Source organism: Lynx canadensis, chromosome X (genome assembly GCF_007474595.2).
Source record: "Lynx canadensis isolate LIC74 chromosome X, mLynCan4.pri.v2, whole genome shotgun sequence".
NCBI lineage: Eukaryota > Metazoa > Chordata > Mammalia > Carnivora > Felidae > Lynx > Lynx canadensis.
The window spans coordinates 67,268,437-67,289,190 of record NC_044321.2 but is presented as its reverse complement, the minus strand read 5'-3'; the positions used below and the strand labels follow the sequence as shown (position 1 = coordinate 67,289,190).

The 20,754-nt window shown below is 34.9% G+C and overlaps 1 protein-coding gene across 1 annotated transcript; it reads right to left on the bottom strand.

Moving 5' to 3' along the window:
- Nucleotides 1-12,550: 12,550 nt before the first annotated feature.
- Nucleotides 12,551-20,501, bottom strand: CYLC1 (cylicin 1). The gene is made up of 5 exons (XM_030304819.1): nucleotides 20,497-20,501; nucleotides 18,183-18,223; nucleotides 16,331-16,449; nucleotides 13,235-14,848; nucleotides 12,551-12,610 (listed from the first exon to the last, which is right to left on the bottom strand). The coding sequence occupies exons 1-5, from the start codon at nucleotides 20,499-20,501 to the stop codon at nucleotides 12,551-12,553; spliced, it is 1,839 nt and encodes a 612-aa protein (XP_030160679.1).
- Nucleotides 20,502-20,754: the final 253 nt, after the last annotated feature.

The following is a 20,754-nucleotide window of genomic DNA, read 5'->3' as shown; positions in this document are numbered from 1 at the left end:
AATGTAGCATTGTGTTAACTATATTCAAATAAAAAAATAACACACACGCACACACACATACACACAATGGAATGTTATTCAGCCTTAAAAAGAAGAAAATCTTGTACTATGTATGAAACTTGAAGGAATTATGCTAAGTGTAGTAAGTCAGATAGAGACAAACACTGTATGATTTCACTTATATGTGGAAATTAAAAAAAATGGGAGAGTGGATACAGAGAACACATTTGTGGTTGTCATATGTGTGGAGGCTGGGGAATGGATGAAGTGGGTGAAAGCAGTTAAAAATTACAAGCATCAAGTTATAAAAACAAAGAAGTCATGGGTATGTAATATACATCATGGTGACTATAGTTCATTATGCTGTATAGTATATTTGATAGCACTGAAAGAGTATATTTTAAAAGTTTTCATCTCAAGAAAAAAATTTGTATTATTAATGGTGATGGATGTTAACTAAATTTCTTGTGATGATCATTTCTCAATATATATAAATACTAAATTTTTATGTTGTACATCTGAAACTAATATAATGTTACATGTCAATTACACCTAAATAAAAAGAAAAAAAAAGAATAGGAAACAAAGAACTTTAAGCATAACACTAGTTTTCTACCTTAGTAAGTGAAGTATAAACAACTTTTCCAGGGAAACCTGGGAGTATGGCAGAATAGGAGGATCCTAAGCTAACTTTATCCCACCTGATACACCTAGATAATAGCCACATCAGTGCAACTAACCCAGAAAATTACCTGAAGACTGGCAAAAGAGACTCTCCACCATTAATCAGACAGAGGAGGCCACATAGAAAATGCTAACAGAGGCAGAGACCCAGTCAAAAACAAAACTCCTAATGAGTCTGACCACAAATGGGAGGGACACTACAAATATAAAAAGGGGAGAGGAACAGATCCCACATCAGGCACCCAAGACATAGAAAACCTGAACTTGGAAGATGTATTTCCATAACATTTGGCGTTGCAAACCAGTGGGACTTAACTTCTCAAGTTTTTACAATCAGTGGGGCTTAACTCTGGGTACTTGAAAAATAAACTAGCTCAGCTCTGAGAGCCAAAGGCAATAGGAAACTGGGTTGCTGCCTGTAAAGAAACAGCATAATAAACAAATCCACTGAGATACAGCATAGAAGCAGCAGTTTGAAAAGTGCTTGGCTCTAGCCAGGTATTATACTTCAAGACTCCACAGTAGGGAAGGGCATCTACCTTGCCAATATCACACCTCCTGCCCCAGCACTCTTCTGCAGACTCACCCCATCCAACCCATTCCATTTGGCAGGAGTCCCTTTAAAGTCGTGCTTGTTGTGTCTCATTCTGCAAGAAGCCCCAACAGTGACCATCACCACTCCAAAGTGACTCTTACCTTAGGGATAGGGGAAGATAACCACACATGCAGCCCCCACAGTGGGCTGAGGCAGACATCTGATCTGATTGCTAGCTTTGGCCACCAAGAAAACATCATGGGGGCAGCTCAAGGAGAGAGTCCTGTAGTTCAAGGTCACTGAAACCCCCACAGACAAATTAGGGGCAAAATCTGGCCTGACTGTAACCCTACCCACCAACAAAAGCCTCCTAGGGGAAAATTCAGGAAGAGCATTCTGCAGTTCAGTGTGACCACAGCCCTGCCTGGCAAATGGGCTGAGAGCAAGTATAGTGTCTGAGCCAATTTTAAGCCAAAGGCAGCCCCAGCCCTGGTCCTTAATAGGACAGGGATCAAAACTGTCTGTCTAGCAGAAATTTTGCAAGGCTTGCAAGTGGCATAATAGATTCAAAGTGTTGACCGAAGACAACCTACAGGCAAGAATACTCCATTCAACAGAGCTATCATTCAAAATAGAAGAAGAGATAAAGAGTAGTTTTGCAAACAAACAAAAGTTAAATAAATTCCACTAAATGAGTCTTATAAGAAATGTTAAGGGGAATCCTTGAGTGGAAAGGAAAGGCTATATCAGGAGTAAGAACATTAGAAAAGAGAAAAAAATCACAGGTAAATACAAACATAATAAGGGTAGTAGATTAGTCACTTATAAAACCAATATGGAGGTTAAAGCACAAAGCAGTAAAATCAATTATATGTATGAAATTAGTGATAGGATTAATAAAATAAAAGAATGTAAAGTATCATATATACATAAAACATGACAGGAAGTAAAGATTTAGTGTTTAGGATAGGTTCAAATTTTCATCAACTTAATATAGACTGCTATATTCATTGGATCTTATATATCAACCTAATAGTAACCACAAATTAAAAACATACAATAGGTATACAATAAATAAAGATAAAAGAATCCAAGCATATCACTAAGGGAAACCAGAAAACCGCATGAGAAGAAAGCTAGAGCAGAAAGGAACAGAGAACTACAAAAACAGTCATGAAAGAAATAACAAAATGGCAATAAATACATACTTATCAATAATTAATCTGAATATACATAGATTAAGTGCTTGAATAAAAACACTTAGGATGACTGAATGGATGGAAAAGCAAGATCAATCCATATGCCCCCTACAAGAGATTTACTTCAATGAAAGTGAGAGGTTAAAAAAGTATTTATAGTGCCAATGAAAGAAAAGCTAGAGTAAAAGGGTAAAAAAAGCTAGGTTAACAATATTTATATTGAAAAAATAGGCTTTAAAACAAAGTCTGTAACAAGAGATAAATAAGGGCACTACACAATGATAAAACTATTAATCCAACAAAAAGTATAACAATTGTAAATATCTATGCTTCCAACCTGGAACTACCCAAATACATAAGCAACTATTAAGAGATACAAAGAAGAAAATGATGGTAATGCAATAATAGTAGGGGACTTCAACACCCCGTTTACATCAATGGATAGATCATCCAGACAGAAAATCAATAAGGAAACAGTAGCTTTGAATGACACATTGCATCTAACATATATATTCAGAGAACACCATCTAAAAACATGGGAATACACATTCTTACCAAGTACACATGGAACACTGTCCAGAATAGATCATATGTTAGGCCATAAAACAAGTCTCAGGAAATTCAAAACCATTGAAAACATATCATGCATCTTTTCAAACTACAACACTATGAGACTTGAAATCACTACAAGAAAAAAATTGGAAAGGCCACAACAAAATGGAGGTTAAAGAACATCCTACCAAGGAATGAATAGCATAACCAGGAAAGTAAAGAAGAAATTTAAAAGTACATGGGATGAAAGAAAAATAAAAACACAACAGTCCAAAACCTTTGAGATGCAGCAAAGGCAGTCCTAAGAGGGAAGTATATTGTAATACAAGCCTACATCAAGAAGCAAGAAAAGTATCAAATACACAAGCTAAACTTAATACCTAGAGGAGCAAGAAAAGGAACAGCAAATAAAGCCTAAAGCCAGCAAAAGAAGGGAAATAGTAAAGAGTGGAACAGAAACAAATGATACAGGAACAAAAAGAAAACACACACACACACACAGACACACACAGACACACACAGACACACACACACACACACACACGAAAAGATCAACAAAAATAAGAGCTGTTAGAAAAAATTAATGAAATTAATAACCCCCAGCCTTTTCAAAAACAAATATACAGAACCCAAATAGATAAAATCATTAATGAATTAGGAGAAATCACAGCCAACATCACTGAAATATAATCAAGTATAAGAGAATATTATTTTTTAAAAAATTGTTCCAACGAACTGGGCAATCTGGAAAAACGGACAAATTCTTAGAATCTCACAAAATACCAAAACTGAAGCAAGAAGAAATAGAAAATTTGAACAGACCCATAACCAGCAAGGAAATTGAATCAGCAAACAAAAATCTTCCAACATACAAAAGTCCAGGGCCAGATGGCTTCCCAGGGGGAATTCTACCAGTCATTTAAAGAAGAGTTAATACCTATTTTTCCTCAAACTTGTCCAAAAAGTAGAAATGGAAGGAAAACTTCCCAACTCATTCCATGAGCATTACCTTGTTTCCAAATCCAAAGACCCCACTAAAAAGAATTATAGGACAATAGCCCTGATGAACATGGAAGCAAAAATTTTCCACAAGATACTAGCAAATCGAATTAAAAAATACATTAAAAGATTATTCACCATGATCAAGTGGGATTTACTCCTGGGCTGCAGGGCTGGTTCAATATTTGCAAGGCAATCAATGTGATACACCACATTAAGAAAATAAAGGATAAGAACCATATGATCCTCTCAATAAATTCAGGAAAAGCTTTAGGCAAAATACAGCATCCATTCTTGATTAAAAAATATCAACAAAGTAAGTGTAGATGGAACATACTTCAACATCATAAAGGCCATAAAGACCCCTAACTAATATCATCTGCAATGGGGAACAACTGAGAGCCTTTCCCCTATGGTAAGGAACAAGACAAAGATATCCACTTATACTATTAGTATTTAACATAGTACTGGATGTCAGTCTCAGCAATCAGAAAAAAAATAAATAAATAAAAGACATTCAAATCAGCAATGAAGACCTCAAACTTTCACTATTTGCAGATGACATGATACTCTATGTAGAAAACCTGAAAGACTGCTAAAAAAGTGTTGCTAGAACTAATACATGAATTCAGTACAGTCCTAGGATATAAAATCAATGTACAGAAATCTGCTACATTTCAGTAAACCAATAATGAAGCAGCATAAAAAGAAATCAAGGAATTGATCCCATTTGCAACTGCACCAAAACCATAAGATAAATAGGAATAAACCTAACCAAGGAGGTAAAAGATCTGTACTCTGAAAACTATAGAGCACTTATGAAAGAAATTGAAGAGGACACAAAGAAACAGAAACACATTCCATGCTCAAGGATTGGAAGAACAAACATTGCTAAAATATCTATATTACCTAAATCAATCTACACATTTAATGCAATATTTACCAAAATTCCACGAGCATTTTTCAGACATAGAACAAATGATCCTAAAATTTGTATGAACCACAAAAGACCCTGAATAGCCAAAGCAATTCTGAACAAGAAGAACAAAACTGGAGGCATCACAATTTTTGGTTGCAAGCTTATTACAACTTGTAGTCATAAAGACAGTATGGTATGTCACCAAAAAAGACATACAGATCAATGGAGCAGAAGAGAAAACCCAGAAATTCACTTATAAGTATATGGTCAACTAATCTTTGATAAAGCAGGAAGGAATATCCAATGAAAAAAAGACAGTATCTTCACCAAATTGTGTTGGGAAAACTGGACAACAATGAGAAAAAGACAGTATCTTCACCAAATTGTGTTGGGAAAACTGGACAACAACATACAGAAAAAGGAAACTGAACCACTTTCTTACACTGTATACAAAAATAAATTCAAAAATGGTTAAAAGACCTAAAGGTGAGACAAGAAACTATCCAAATCCTAGAGAAGAACACAGGCAGCAAATTCTTTGACCTCGAATGTAGCAACTTCCTATTAAACAAGACACTAGAGGCATGGGAAACAAAAGCAAAAATGAACTATTGGGACTTCACCAAGACAAAACCTTCTCTGTAGAAAAGGAAACAGTCAACAAAATTAAAAGGCAACCCACAGAATGGGAGAAGATGTTTGCAAATTACATATCAGTAAAGGGTAAGTATCCAAAATATATAACGAACTTATACAACTCACCCCCCTCAAAAAAATGCCAAATAATTCAGTTAAGAAATGGGCAGAAAAGTTGAATAGACACTTTTCCAAAGAAGACATCCAGAAGGGTAACAGACACATGATAAGACGCTCAACATCACTCATCTTCAGGGAAATACAAATAAAAACCATGGTAAGATACCACCTCACCTCTGTCAGAATTGTTAAAGGAACAGCACAAGAAACAACAGGTATTAGCTAGGATGTGGAGAAAGGTGAACCCTCTTGCATTGTTGGTAGGAATGCAAACTGCTGCAGCCATTCTGGAGAACAGTATGGAGGCTCTTTGAAAAACTAAAAATAGAACTGCCCTACTATCCAGCAATTGCACTATTAGGTATTTACCCAAGGGATACAAAAATACAGATTCAAATGGATCCATGCACCCGATGTTTATAGCAGCATTATCAAAAATAGCCAAACTATGGAAATAGCCCAAATGTCCATTGACTGTTGAATGGTTAAAGAAGATGTGCATGTGTGTGTGTGCGTGCGTGTGTGTGTGTGTGTGTGTGTGTATTCAGCCATCACAAAGAATGAAATCTTGCTATCTATGATAACATGCATGGAGCTACAGTGTATCATGCAACATGAAATAAGTCAGTTCAGAATAGAACAAATACTATATGATTTCACTCATATGTGCAATTTAAGAAACAAAACAGGTGACAATAAGTGAAAGGGTGAAAAAAGAGAGAGGAAAACAACCACGAGAGACTCTTAAAGATAGCAAACTGATGTTTGACAGATGGAGATTGGTGGGGGATGGACTAAATGGGTGATGGATATTAAGGAGGGCACATTTGTGATGAGCACTGGGTGTTATATATAAGTGATGAATCACTAAATTTCACTTCTGAAACCAATACTGCACTGTATGTTAATTAACTAGAATATGAATAAAAATTTTTTAAAAAGAATCCCATTTATATTGCACCAAAAGGAATTAAATTTCTAGGAATACACTTAACCAAAGTGGTAAATGACGTGTACTCCAAAAAATGTTAAACATTAATGAAAGAAATTGAAGATGACACAAACAAATGGAAGGATAGTCCATGTTCATGAATCGGGAGAACAAGTATTGTTTATATGTCCACACTACCAAAAGCAATCTACATATTTAATGCAATCCCTATCAAAATACCAACAGCATTTTTCACAGAAGTACAACAAAGAATCCCAAAATGTGTGGAATCACAAAAGACTCTAAATAGCCAAAGCAATCGTGAGAAAGAGAACAAAGCTGGAGTTATCACTATCTCATATTTAAAGATATACTACAAAGCTGTAGTAACCAGAACAATATAATTCTGGCAGAAGAAGATACACATAAATCAATGGGAGAGAATAGATTGCCCAGAAATAAACGTAGGATTATATGGTCAATTAATCTTCAACAAAGGAAGCAAGAATATACCATGAGGAAAAAACAGTCTCCTCAAAAAATGGTGTTGAGAAAATTAAACAGCTACATGCAAATAAATAAATAAATAAATAAATAAATAAATAAATAAAATAAAACTGTACCACTTTCTTACACCATACACACACACACAAAAAAAAAAAACTTAAAAAAGATTAAAGACATACATGTGAAACCTGAAAGTATAAAATTCCTAGAATAAAATATAAGCAATAATCTCTTTGACATCAGTCATCAAAACAATTTTTCTAGATATGTCTCCTTTGGCAATGGAAACTAGAACGAATTTAAATTATTGGGACTATACCAAAATGTGTAACTTCTGCATAGTGAAGGGGAATAGCAACAAAACAAAACTATACCCAACTGAATGAGGGAGGATATTTGCAAAAGATATATTTGCATCTGATAAAGGGTTAATATCCAAAATATATAAACAATTTTTACAATTCAACATAAAATAATCCAATTAAAAATGGGCCAAAGACACGTATAGACATTTTCCAAAGAAGATATACAGAGGGTGAAAAAAAAAATATATATATAAAGATGCTCAACATCACTAACCATCAGGGAAATGCAAATCAAAACAACAGTGAGATATTACCTCACACCTGTCAGAATGGCTAAAATAAATAAATAAATAACAAATTTTGGTGAAGATGTAGAGAAAAAGAAATCTTCGTGCACACTGTGTGGGTATGCAAATTTCTATATTCACTGCAGAAAACAATAAGGATATTCCTTTAAAAATTAAAAATATAATTACCATATCTTCAGTAATTCCACTTCTTGGTATTTACCCAAAGAAAACAAGAACACTAATTTAAATAATATATGCACCACAATGTTTATTGCAGCATTATTTACAATATTCAAGATACAGTAGCATCTTAAGTGTGCTCTGATAGATGAAAGAACAAAAATGAACTGGTACATCTACACAATGGAATAATACTTAGCCATGAAAAGGAATGAAATCTTCCCATTTGTAACATGGATGGATTAGAAGGTATAACGCTAAATTAAATAAGTCAATCAGAGAAAGACAAATACCGTGTTTCATTCTGTGGAATTTAAGATACAAAACAAATACATAGAATAAAAGCAACAAACAAGACACACCCTTATATAGAGAGAATAAACTTGTAGTTTTCAGAGGGGAGGCAGTGAAATGAGTAAAGGGGATTAAAAGTACACTTATTTTGATGAGCACTGAGAAAGATATAGGATTTAAAAAGTATATTATATACCTGAAACTAATATAACATTGTATATTAAGTTGAATTATTTTTTTATTCCAGTTTATGAATCATGACATGTTTTACTAACATAATTTCAAATGTCAATTATTTTAATACAGGAAAATAAACAGCGGTGGTCTTGAAACATGGCATTAGCCCTTATTATGTCCATTATGATAATTATGAACAGTAGTATAATTCATTGAGCCCATACTAAAACAGACCTAAGGCTCATTAACAGTTTGTTTATAAATTTCCTGGATAAAAATGAGAAAAAATATATATGTATCCTTTTGTGACTTCCACTTAGAATGCACAATTCCCTTTTGTGACTCCCCAAACTCTTTTAAAAAATATGCCTTATTATTTGTTTATTTTGTGTGAGTAGAAATGCTTGTTAAAACAGATGTCAGAAAGCCCATTAGTATCATATGGTCTGCAGCTCTTTAGAGAAACCATGTTCTTAACCAACAAAATATATCTCATGTGCTGCTTTTGGAAAGGTGGATACAGTTCTTGGGGAAGATGGCGGTGTAGGAGGACGCTGGGCTCACCACGCGTCCTGCTGATCACTTAGATTCCACCTACGCCTGCCTAAATAACCCAGAAAACCACCAAAAGACTAGCAGAATGGAATCTCCAGAGCCAAGCACAGACGAGAGACCCACGGAAGAGGGTAGGAAGAGCAGAGAGGTGGTGCATGCTCCATGGACTGGCGGGAGGGAGCTGGCGCAGAGGGGCGGCCCGCCAGCCAAGCAGAGCCCCCGAGTCTGGCTGGCAAAAGCGGAGGGGCCGGATGGAGTGTGTTCCCACAGCAAGCGGGACTTGACATCTGGAAGGTTATAAGCTAACAGCTCTGCTCTGAGAGTGGGAGGGCTGGAGGACAACGGGAGGGAGAGTTGTTGAGCCCTGGACGACAGAGCTCAGCTTGGCAGGGAACAAAAGCGCTCACCAGCGCCATCTCCCTCACCCATCCCCCAGCCAAAATCCCAAAGGGAACCAGTTCCTGCCAGGGAACTTGCTTGCACCATGCAAACACCCAATGCTGTGCTTCTACGGATCCATCACTCTGGCGGGTCTGACTCCCTCCAGGTGCTGCAGGGCCCCTCCCGAAGTGGATCTCCTAAGGAAAAGCGAGCTGAGCCTGCCCTTCCCGCCCCTGTGCACCTTGCCAATCCACCCCAGCTAATACACCAGATCCCCAGCACCACAAGCCTGGCAGTGTGCAAGTAGTCCAGATGGGCCACGCCACCCCACAGTGAATCCCGCCCCTAGGAGCCGGGAAGAGAAGGCACACACCAGTCTGACTGGCCCCAGCGGTGGGCTGGGGGCAGACATCAGGTCTGACTGTGGCCCCGCCCACCAACGCAAGTTATTCAAGACAGCACAGGGGAAGTGCCCCTCAGTCCTGCACCACTCCAGGGACTATCCAAAATGACAAAACAGAAGAATTCCCTTCAGAAAACCATCCAGGAAATAACAGCTAACGAACTGATCAAAAATGATTTAAACAATATAACAGAAAGTGAATTTAGAATAATAGTCATAAAATTAATCGCTGGGCTTGAAAACAGTATAAAGGACAGCAGAGAATCTCTGGATACAGAGATCAAGGGACTAAGGAACAGCTAGGAGGAGCTAAAAAATGCTATCAATGAACTGCAAAATAAAATAGAGACAACTATGGCCTGGATCGAAGAGGCAGAGGGGAGAATAGGTGAACTAGAAGATAAAGTTATGGAAAAAGAAGAAGATGAGAAAAAGAGAGATAAAAAAATCCAGGAGTATGAGGGGAAAATTAGAGAACTAAGTGATGCACTAAAGAGAAATAATATACGCATAATTGGTATTCCAGAGGAGGAAGAGAGAGGGAAAGGTGCTGAAGGTGTACTTGAAGAAATAATAGCTGAGAACTTCCCTGAACTGGGGAAGGAAAAAAGCATTGAAATCCAAGAGGAACAGAGAACTCCCTTCAGACGGAACTTGAATCGATCTTCTGCATGACATATCACAGTGAAACTGGCAAAATACAAGGATAAAGAGAAAATTCTGAAAGCATCTAGAGATAAACGTGCTCTAACATATAAAGGGAGACCTATAAGACTCGTGACTGATCTCTCTACTGAAACTTGGCAGGCCAGAAAGGAATGGCAGGAGATCTTCCATGTGATGAACAGAAAAAAATATGCAGCTGAGAATCCTTTATCTAGCAAGTCTGTCATTTAGAATAAAAGGAGAGATAAAGGTCTTCCCAAACAAGCAAAAACTGAAGGACTTCGTCACCACTAAACCAGCCCTACAAGAGATCCTAAGGGGGATCCTGTGAGACAAAGTACCAGAGACATCGCTACAAGCATGAAACCTACAGACATCACAATGACTCTTAACCCATATCTCTCTATAATAACATTAAATAAATACATAAATACATAAATACATAAATCCCTGGCAAGAAAATAATCTTGGTGTGTATAAGAATCAAACAACACATGCTAGCTTGGCTAAATTATATAATAAAAGGGGAAACATGGTACAAAATGAGGGTGGAAAATAGGGAGGGTCTAGATAATGTAGGCATTGAAAACCAGGGTAAGTGTTTGAAGCAGTAGAGAATAGAGATACCAAGACTACTTAGAAACCTTTGTAGAATTTCAAGAAAGATGATGATGGAAACTATTAAAGTAGTAGTAATTGAGATGCAGAGAAGTGGACTGATTCAGGATATATTTTGGAGCTAAAGTACAGAAATTTTATTGATTGATCACATGTGTGAGTGAGGAAATGGATGAATCATAGATGATATACAGATTTTAAAAGAGCAAATGAGTGGATGGCGGCACCATTACTAAGATGGAGAAGGCTGGGGAGGTATAGGTTTTGGAATGGGTTGAGAGTTGTTAAGATATGTTAAATTTGAGGTGCCTAGTAGAATTCATGCTAAAAATTTCAGGTAGGTGCTTAGATATAAGAATTGGTTCCTCAATGGAAAGATCAAGCTAGACGTATTAATTTTGAAGTAATTAAAACAGATGATATTTAAAGCCATTGGATTAGATGAGTTTACCAAAGAAAGGTTGTAGATATAAAAGGTCAGGAACCAAGTATTAGGTCATTGCAACATCAAAGATGAGGAAGAGGGGGTTACAATAAGGGTGGCAAAAACTACAAGTAGAAAGAAAACATGATAGTTGAGTCCTAGAAGTAAAATGCATTTTTTTTAGGAAGAGAGAGAGGCTATTTTAAATGCTGTTGGTAAGATGAGAGAGGAGAAACCAGTGGATGTGGCCACAAGCATATATATGGCAATCTTGGAAAGAGCAGTTTCAGTAAAGTGATAGAGATGGAAGAGCCTAATTAAATGGTAGCTATGCACATGGAAGTTTATTAAAGCGACAGTCTGAATGTATACAAGCCCATAACACACCCTGAAAGATTTTCTTCTACAATTAAAATCAATCCATGTCCCCAACTGAATTTCTTGTATTTTACTTATTTTTCATAAAAAAAATCTAATGGAAAATAATCCAGCTACTTGAAGGTCTTTTTTTTTCATTTACTTTAAAATTTATACACCAATACATTCTTATTTCTTGTAAATCTTGTTGTGCTAGTGGTCACTCATCCATTGATTCAACCTCCAAGACTTATCCTTTAACAAAGAAGTCATGAATTAGTTTCAAGTCTCAAAGCTGACTTTTTGAGTCTGCTTGGAAAAAAATGGACTTAAAGTCCAGGATTTTTGACAGAAGTTTTTTTTTTTTAAGATATCTAAATAAAAATAGGAAAATATAGGAAGATAAAAATGGAGATCTATACATAAAATTTTATTAAAAACCAAGGATAGAAAAAACTTGGAATGAAATGTAAAGGGAAATCCCCACAAGATTAGAGGAGGAATATTTGAGACGAAATAAGAATAGGAAAACAGGGAGGAAGAGGAGGAAGGGAAATTTTAATTAATGCAAGAATTTAATTAACAGAAGAAGCTCAAGGTTAAGACTCAGCAATATCTACAGGTGCTCTGAATTTAGCAGGACAGAGAACATAAGCCCTATCATGAAGAGAATTGACAATAAACATTACGTGAAAGCAGAGCACACAGATTGATGCTCAGAAACCATGCAAATAAATTACACCCCAACCAAAGATTAGAGAGAACCAGCATAGTGGACAACATGGGGAATAGGAGACCCTACATTCAAACTGAGATGTCTAATTAAGCTTCTCTTTACAGCAAGATTTTGGAGGCAGGGGAATGGAAGAGGAGATCTCCTGGAGGAGAGAAAAGAAATTAAATTTACAGAGCATTTACTCCCCTAAAGAGGGAATTAACCTGAAAGAGACTGTTATAAACCAGAGGGATCTAGTTACTTCCAGCAAGTTAACTTTTTTTCTGATTAATAGTAAGAATGATGAATTATAAATAAATTTATTTCAGATATAGATTAAATAATTTAATTGCATATTTGAATCCTTGTATGTTACATTTTTACCCTGCTATCTCTGGATTTTGGTTGATATTTAGCAACTTCCTAGGAAATGTCTTCATACCTCATTAAAATTTGCCACTGTAGAAGTTTTAGTCAATTTTAATTTTTTATTCCTTCTTAAGAATAGGACACTTAACCACTCTTGTAGTGTTCTCTTTACAAATACTTTTAAATGTTTCCTTAAGTTACAATCCAGTTCTCTGTTCCAGTCTAAATATTATTAACTTTTTGACACTTGTTTTTCAACTCTTTTGAATTCTTTTGAAGTACTCTCTTATGTGTTAGTTCCTAACTTGTCAATATTCCAATAAAACTGAACTATTCTTAAGGAAAATATAAATTCAAACCTTTAAAATGTTTTTCATTATAGTCATTTTTTTCTAAAAATAAAGCACAGTAAACATACCAAAGGAGCATATCTTGGTTTTAGAGGTGGAGGAGGCATCTTGCACTGACAGAGACGTTTGACCTTGGGTGATGGTAGTATAGGCTCAGAAGGAGGTAGTGGTGGTCTTTCTCTTGATGGGGGGACTCTGCCTGTACCTATTTTTTTCCCTTTTTCTTTGAATGTAGTCTTTTTGGATGAAATTTTGAATTCTGTCTTCAGTTCCAGTGCTTCCTTCTTTGAAGCTGTAGATGTGGCATCTGATTCGTCAACTCCTTTCTTTTTAGCCTCCAGTTTATATAAGGAGTCTTCAGATTCAGCATCTGAACTTTTGACTGTCTTAGTCTTCTTTGAGTATTTCTTGGAAGATTCATCAGATTCAGCATCAGTAGACTCTGTATTCTTCCTTGCATCCTGTTTCTTGGCATCTTTTTTTGAATCTTTGTTAGCCTTCTTTGAATCATACTTATCCTTCTTTGACTCCCAATCAGATTCAGTTTCAGTAGACTCTTCAGACTTCATTACAGACTTACTTCTGTCATCTTTATTTGAATTTCTTTTATAATTTTTTTCATCTTTTTTACCCTTTTTTGAATCCCATTCAGATTCAGAATCAGCATCAGTAGACACTGCATCCTTCTTGGCGGACTTTTTCTTGTCATCTTTTTTTGAGTCTTTCTTGATCTGCTTCTCACCTTTCTTCCAATTTTTTGCCTCCAGTTCAGACTCAGATTCAGCATCAGTAGACACTACATCTTTCTTTGTATCTTTTTTCTTGTCATTTTTCTTTGAATCTTTCTTAGCCTTCTTTGAATCTTTCTTTGCATCCTTTGAGTCTACAGATTCTGCATCAGTAGACTCTGCATCTTTCTTTGCATCTTTCTTCTTGTTGTCTTTCTTTGTACTTTTCTTATCTTTATTTGCATTTTTCTTTGCATCTTTTGAATCTACAGATTCAGTATCAGAGCTCTTTGCATCCTTTTTTGTGTCTTTCTTTGAAGGCTTCTTTGAATTATTGTGAGAGTAATTCTTTAACCATATATCCAATTTCATGGATTCAGCACCAGACTCCTCTATATACAATATGAAATCCATATTTGAACTATTTTTTGAGCAAGTCTGTGATTTGACATCAGAATTGTTCTTTGAGCCCTTAGAATCCTTCTTTGCACATAGGAACTCATTATCTGTGTCCTTGGACTTCTTTGAATCTCTCTTATCTTTTTTTGGATCCATTGAAACTGTCTTAAAATCTCTGGATTCTGGATTTGTTTCCAATTTAAACTTTGGCTTCTCGAATAGTTCACTTTTATGTGATAATTTTGATTGAGTTTTATCTGATTTCTTTCCTCTTTCAGGTTCCTCATCATTTACTGTTTTGGATTCTGGAGTTGTTTCATGTTGGCCTTTGGTTTTTTTGGGATTTCTTTGTAAAGTTCTTCCTTTTGTGTCATATTTGGACTTTTCAGATTCTCCATTTTCAGGATGGGTTTTAGGAGTATAAGGATTTCTGAATAGAGCTTGTCTCCTGACAGTTAAGTAAACAGATGGCCTTTGGGAATTTTTTTTAAAAGAATGCCTTATCCTTATATGATCTGGCTTCTCAACTTGCTTTAATTTTCTTTTGTCATGTCTCTGAAAAGATTAGAATAATTTTAATCATTTTTGAATAAGTTTTATTAATATGTATATATTTTTAGAGAGAGAAAGAGACCAAGTGGGGCTGGCGCAGAGGAAGAAGGAGAGAAAGAATCTCAAGCAGGCTCCATGCCAAGCACAGAGCCCAATACAGGGCTCAGTCACACAACCATGAGATCATGACCTGAGCCAAAATCAGTCAGACTTTTAACTGACTGAGTAACCCAGGTGCCCCAAATGAGTTATGTCTTTTTAATATTGAAACATGAAAGTAGGCTAGCTTTTCATTAACTATCTAGTTCAAATGGAAAAAAATATCAACATTCTGTGTGGGTTACGTCTGTGAGATAACTCCATATTAGAAATAAAATGACTTTAGAAGAAATCTTGGTATTTTCTCAATGACTTTTATAGGGATTAGAGCAGGCCCGTAATGATCCATGACATTTAAGGGCTCATCCTCACAATTGATAGTGGGTTCCTTTTCAACCCCTGTATAGAAGAGATCATTTGAAACATTTTGTGCACCTTTCATCCCCAAGTTAGCTCAGAAATAAGCTGAATGCCCATGAAGATTGTCATGACAATTTTTATGATAACTATAAGCTTCAAGCCTTAGCCTCACTTTGTACTCCTGCTTTTAAGGTCTCTGATCAAATCAAGAGACTTAGAGCCCTGGTGTGAATTATTTCCCAGAACAAGGACATAAAATGAAAAAAAAAAATTGATACCATTAATTTGTGTAAAGGTACTGTAATTTTTTTAAATTCCTAATCTCAAATCTGTCAAATCTGGTTTTCATAGTGATCTCATACACTAATTCTGCATTTAGCTCTTATATTCTTTTAACTATTCAGTAGGGACTTCACCAATGAAATGGTCATATAGAATTAAAGGAGGACCATAAAGAGAAGCATGAAACTTGGACCACTAAAGATGTGGAAATGGCACTCAAATAAATGCATTGACTTACTCTGACTTGGGTGATGCTTTTAAAACATATTTTGATATCACCATGGGTGACCTCTGTAAGCTAGTTCTTCCTTTTCCTAATTAATAAGATATTTACACTTTATATAAAAGAGGTAAAATCTTGAATGTCCCTGTATCTAGTATCCTGAATGCCAGATTAAAGAAAATGGAGAGGCCCTGAAACCTCATCAACATTGGCCCATGTTCTAAGGTTCAAATTTTAGATGTTTTTGCAGCTGGTAAACATTTCCTGAGAGATCTCACCAGTTTCATCATTAGGTTCTGTAGCTTCCATAGCCTATTACTATATAATGCCTTTGAAAATGAGAATTATGTATAAATACAAGTATATCTGAAACAGATGGAGGTAATCTGTTGTACAGGGAATTATAAATTTAAAATATCTGCTTCCAAAAGGAATTAAAATTCAAATTATATATTTTTTATTTAAATTAATATATTGTATAGTCTTAGATTTAGTTAAAAAATGACATTTTCAATACTTACAGGAACTGAAATTTGTAATTCTGAAGATCTTAATCTCTTTTCTCTACCTGGCTGGAGTGGTTTGGGAAATGTCAAAGTAAAGTAATCTTGATTCCATAATTTTCTGTTTGATTCACTGACTATAATGAGTGAGAACAATGCACAAGTTGCAGTTAATAGGCAGACTTCCATCAGCACTGAAATATTCTTAAGAAATATATTGCTTAAATTAAACTAAGTTATAACTCAAAATATAGCTTCCTTCCCTGGATTCTTTAGTATATTTGCATATCAATTAGGGAAAATAAAAGCTAATTTCCTCATTTAGCACTAAATTGTATATAAAATTACATTTGTAGCTTTATTTTTTAAATTAAACATGTTTTCACAATTTTTACTTAAATCATAATAGTTAATATAATACAATAAGTAGGAATGTAAAATGGAGAAAAATTTGCTGTTTCTTTTCAAACATCATCTTATATATTTTGATTTATTTTCTTTGTCATTTTGGTTATCTTGCAGGCAATGTGACTTCTATAGTCTTCATAATAGCACAATGCAGAGCATAAAGTAGTCCATAAAGTCTCTATTGATTAAATCTGATCATATATTTTAGCACACCGCTGACCTCAATGACATCCAAGCCACAAAAAATTAGGGCCACAAACCCAAATACTGAATTTATTTCAGGGAAACCTATTTAAAGATTGGTATATACACCCTTGAGCACATCCAGAATAAAGTGATCAAACTATCTGGGTGTTCTAACATCAAAAGAAGAAATAGTGAGTTAATTCAGTATAGTTCTCCTGGATATAAGGAGATTAATGAAGGATGTGATCCCTATATTCAAATATTTAAATAACTGTTATATGAAAGTATAATAATAATAGTAACAGTATAACCACAACTACTAACACATATAGTGTTTACTATGTGTCAGACTGTTTTAAGCACGTTTAATTCACACAACACTGAGTTAGATAATAAAATTTATAATTGCTTCAATTTTATAGATATACAAAAATGAAGCACTGAGAAAGGTTAAACTGCTTGCTGAAACTCATAATGGGGAAGAGCTAAGATTCAAACAGGTAATTTGGCTCAGAGTCCGTGGTCTTGGTCACAATGTTAGAGACTTTATTTATTTCCAGTGGGTAAAAGTTGTATCAGTGCAGGAAGATATCAGCTCAATATATAAGGAAAAATTTATTTAAGTTGTAGCTTTTCAACAAAATTGTATGTCCACTTTCGTCATTTTGACTATATTTCTTCTCTACTTTGGGTTTTGTAATTGTGATTTATCTCTACTTTGGGCTTTGTAATTGTGATTTTTAAATAAAAGGAAACTTATGTAATTAAGATTTGTTATAATGAGGAAGAACAAACTAAATATTTCATTTTTCAGTTTATTTGTTTATTTACTCACTTATGTATGTATTTTGAGAGAGAGAGAGAGACAGAGAGAGAGAGAGAGAGAGAGAGAGAGAGAGAATCCCAAGCGGGCTCTGTTATGTCAGCACAGAGAACAACATGGGGCTTGATCCCATGAACGATGAGACAATGACCTAAGCTGAAATCAAGAGTCAGATACTTAACTGACTGAGCCATCCAAGCGTCCCAATATTTTCTTTTAAAATAACTACAAACCCACATTAAGATCAGAAATACTTAAACACACATATATTTCAATGCACACATATACACATACACACGCATATAGGTTCTTTTAAATTTTAAGAGATATCAGGCACTTTATGCTTTACTACTTTGAATGGTTATTTGTTCCAAAAAAACAAAAGTTACTTGTCCCCAAAATAACTTTGAATATGATCTAAGTAATATTGAATTTCAAAGACTCAATTCTTACTTGATATGGAATTAACATACATTCTGATGTTTACTTCTTGCCTGTTAAGAAAAAAAGCTTCAATTAAATTTGTGCTATAGTTAATAATAACTAATAGTAGTCATACATCAATAAATATAATATAATATAATATAATATAATATAATATAATATAATATAATACAATACACCAGTGAGAATGCCTGGTATCAAAAAGACAAAAATAATAAGTGTCTGTGAGGATGGGGAGAAAAGTAAACACTTGCACACTGTTGGTAGGAATATAAACTGGTGCAACCACTGTGGAAAACAGTGTAGAGTTTCCTCTAAAACCTAAAAATAGAAGTACCATATCATACAGTAATTCCACTTTTGGGTATTTACTCGAGGAAAGCAAAAACATTAATTCAAAAAGATATAGGAACCACTATGTATAGCGCAGCTTTATTTTCAATAGCTAAGATATGGAAACAATCTAACTGTCCATGCATAGATGAATGGCTAAAGATGTAGTGTGTGTATATATCAACTAAAAAAATAATTACATCTTACCATTTGCAGCAACATGAATGGACCTAGAGGGTATTATGTGAAGTGAAATAAATCAGATACAGAAATAAAAAATACTATATGGTTTTGCTCATTATGTGGAATCAAAAAAAGAAAACAAACAATGAACACATAAACAAAAATAGAAACAGACACCTAAGTACAGAGAACAAGCTGGTGGTTGCCAAAGGGGAAGAGGATGATAGGATGAACAAAATAGGTGAAGAGTATTAAGAGGTACAAACTTTCCATTATAAAATAAATAACAGGGATGAAATGTATAGCACAAAGAATATAAGCAATAATATTTTAACAATGTAGTATAGTGCAAATGGTAACTGCACGTATTATGGTGAGCACTCTATAATGTACCGAATTGTTGAATCACTATGTTGTACACACGAAACTAATATAATATTGCATGTCAACTATACTTCAATAAAATGTAACATAAATTTTGGGGTGCCTGCGTGGCTCAGTCTGTTGATAGTCCAAATCTCAATTTCAGCTCAGGTCATGATATAACATTTGTGAGATCAAGCCCCACATCAGGCTCCTCACTGAGTTTGGAGCCTACTTGAGATTCTCTCTTTCCCTCTCTATCTCTGCCCCTCCCCAATTGTGTGCAGTCTCTCTCTCTCTAAAGAAATAACCATTTTTTTAAAGTAACATCAATTTTAAAAAATGTTAAAATACTATGTACATCTTATGTATTATTCAATATTGTAATAAACAAACACAGTTTGCATTAACATCAATAAACATATACTAAAATACTTCAATTAAATTTATACTATGGATAATGATTATTATAAATACTATTATTAATAATCCTTCAATAGTAACACTTTGAGGATTTTTTTCATTTGAATATAGTTGTCACAATGTTACATTAGTTTCAGTTGTACAAAATAGTGATTCAACAAGTTTATATATTGTTATGTTCACAAGCGTAGCCTTATCCATCCCAATACATTGTTGTTACAATATAGCTAATTATTTCTTATGCTATGCCTTTTATTCCCATAAATGTCAACTATCAGTTTTCTGCATTTATAGGTCTGATTCTGCTTTTATTAATTTATTTTTTGATATTCCACTTATGAGTGAAACTATATGGTATTTGACTTTCTCAGCCTGATTTATTTCACTTAGCATAACACCCTTAAAGTCCATCCATGCTGTCTAAAATCTCTTCCTTTTGGGGGCACCTGGGTGGTTCAGTCGCTGAAGAATCCAACTTCAGCTCAGGCCATGATCTCATGATTTGTGAGTTCAAGCCTCATGTTGGGCTCTGTGCTGACAGCTCAGACTCTGTAGCCTGCTTCAGATTCTATGTCTCCCTTTCTCTCTGCTCCTCTTCTGCTCATACTTTCTCTCTCTCTCTCTCTCTCTCAAAAATAAACATTAAAAATTGTTTAAAAAATAAAATAAAATCTCATTTTTCTTGTGGTTGCATAATATTCCACTGCATGTGTACACACAACCTCCTTATCCATTGATCTATTCATGGGAAAGTTAGTGGTTTCCATATCTTGGCTCTTGTAAATAAGGCTTCAATTAACATAAGGGTGCATATATCTTTGTGAATTATTATTTTTGTTTTATTTGTGTAAATACCCATCAGTGAAATTATTTGATCATGTGGTATTTTAATTTTTAATTGTTTCAAAGAACCTCCATACTGTTTTCCACAGTGGCCATACCAATTTACATTCCTACCAAGAAGGTACAAGAAAGGGTTCCTTTTTTCTCCACATTCTCTCTTGTCAAAACTAATTGTTACTTCATGTCTTTTAACCATTTTAAAAGTTATAAAGTGATATCTAATTGTGGTTTTGATTTGCATTTCAGTGATTATTATTGATGTTGAGCATCTTTTCATGTGTCTGTTGGCCATCTGAATGTCTTCTTTGGAGCATCCGGTAAGGGAAGGAGAAATAAGATAAAAACACAGAGGGAGGCAAACCATAAGAGACTCATATGCAAAGAAAACACTGAAAGTTACTGGAGGGGAAGTGGTTGGAGGGATGGGTTAAATGGG

Coding starts and splice junctions, on each gene's coding strand:
- CYLC1 (XM_030304819.1), bottom strand. Junction 14,849..16,330: donor AATTACAAATTTCAGTTCCT/GTAAGTATTGAA, acceptor TAATCTTTTCAG/AGACATGACAAAAGAAAATT. Junction 12,611..13,234: donor AACCAAGATATGCTCCTTTG/GTATGTTTACTG, acceptor TCTCTCCTCCAG/GAGATCTCCTCTTCCATTCC.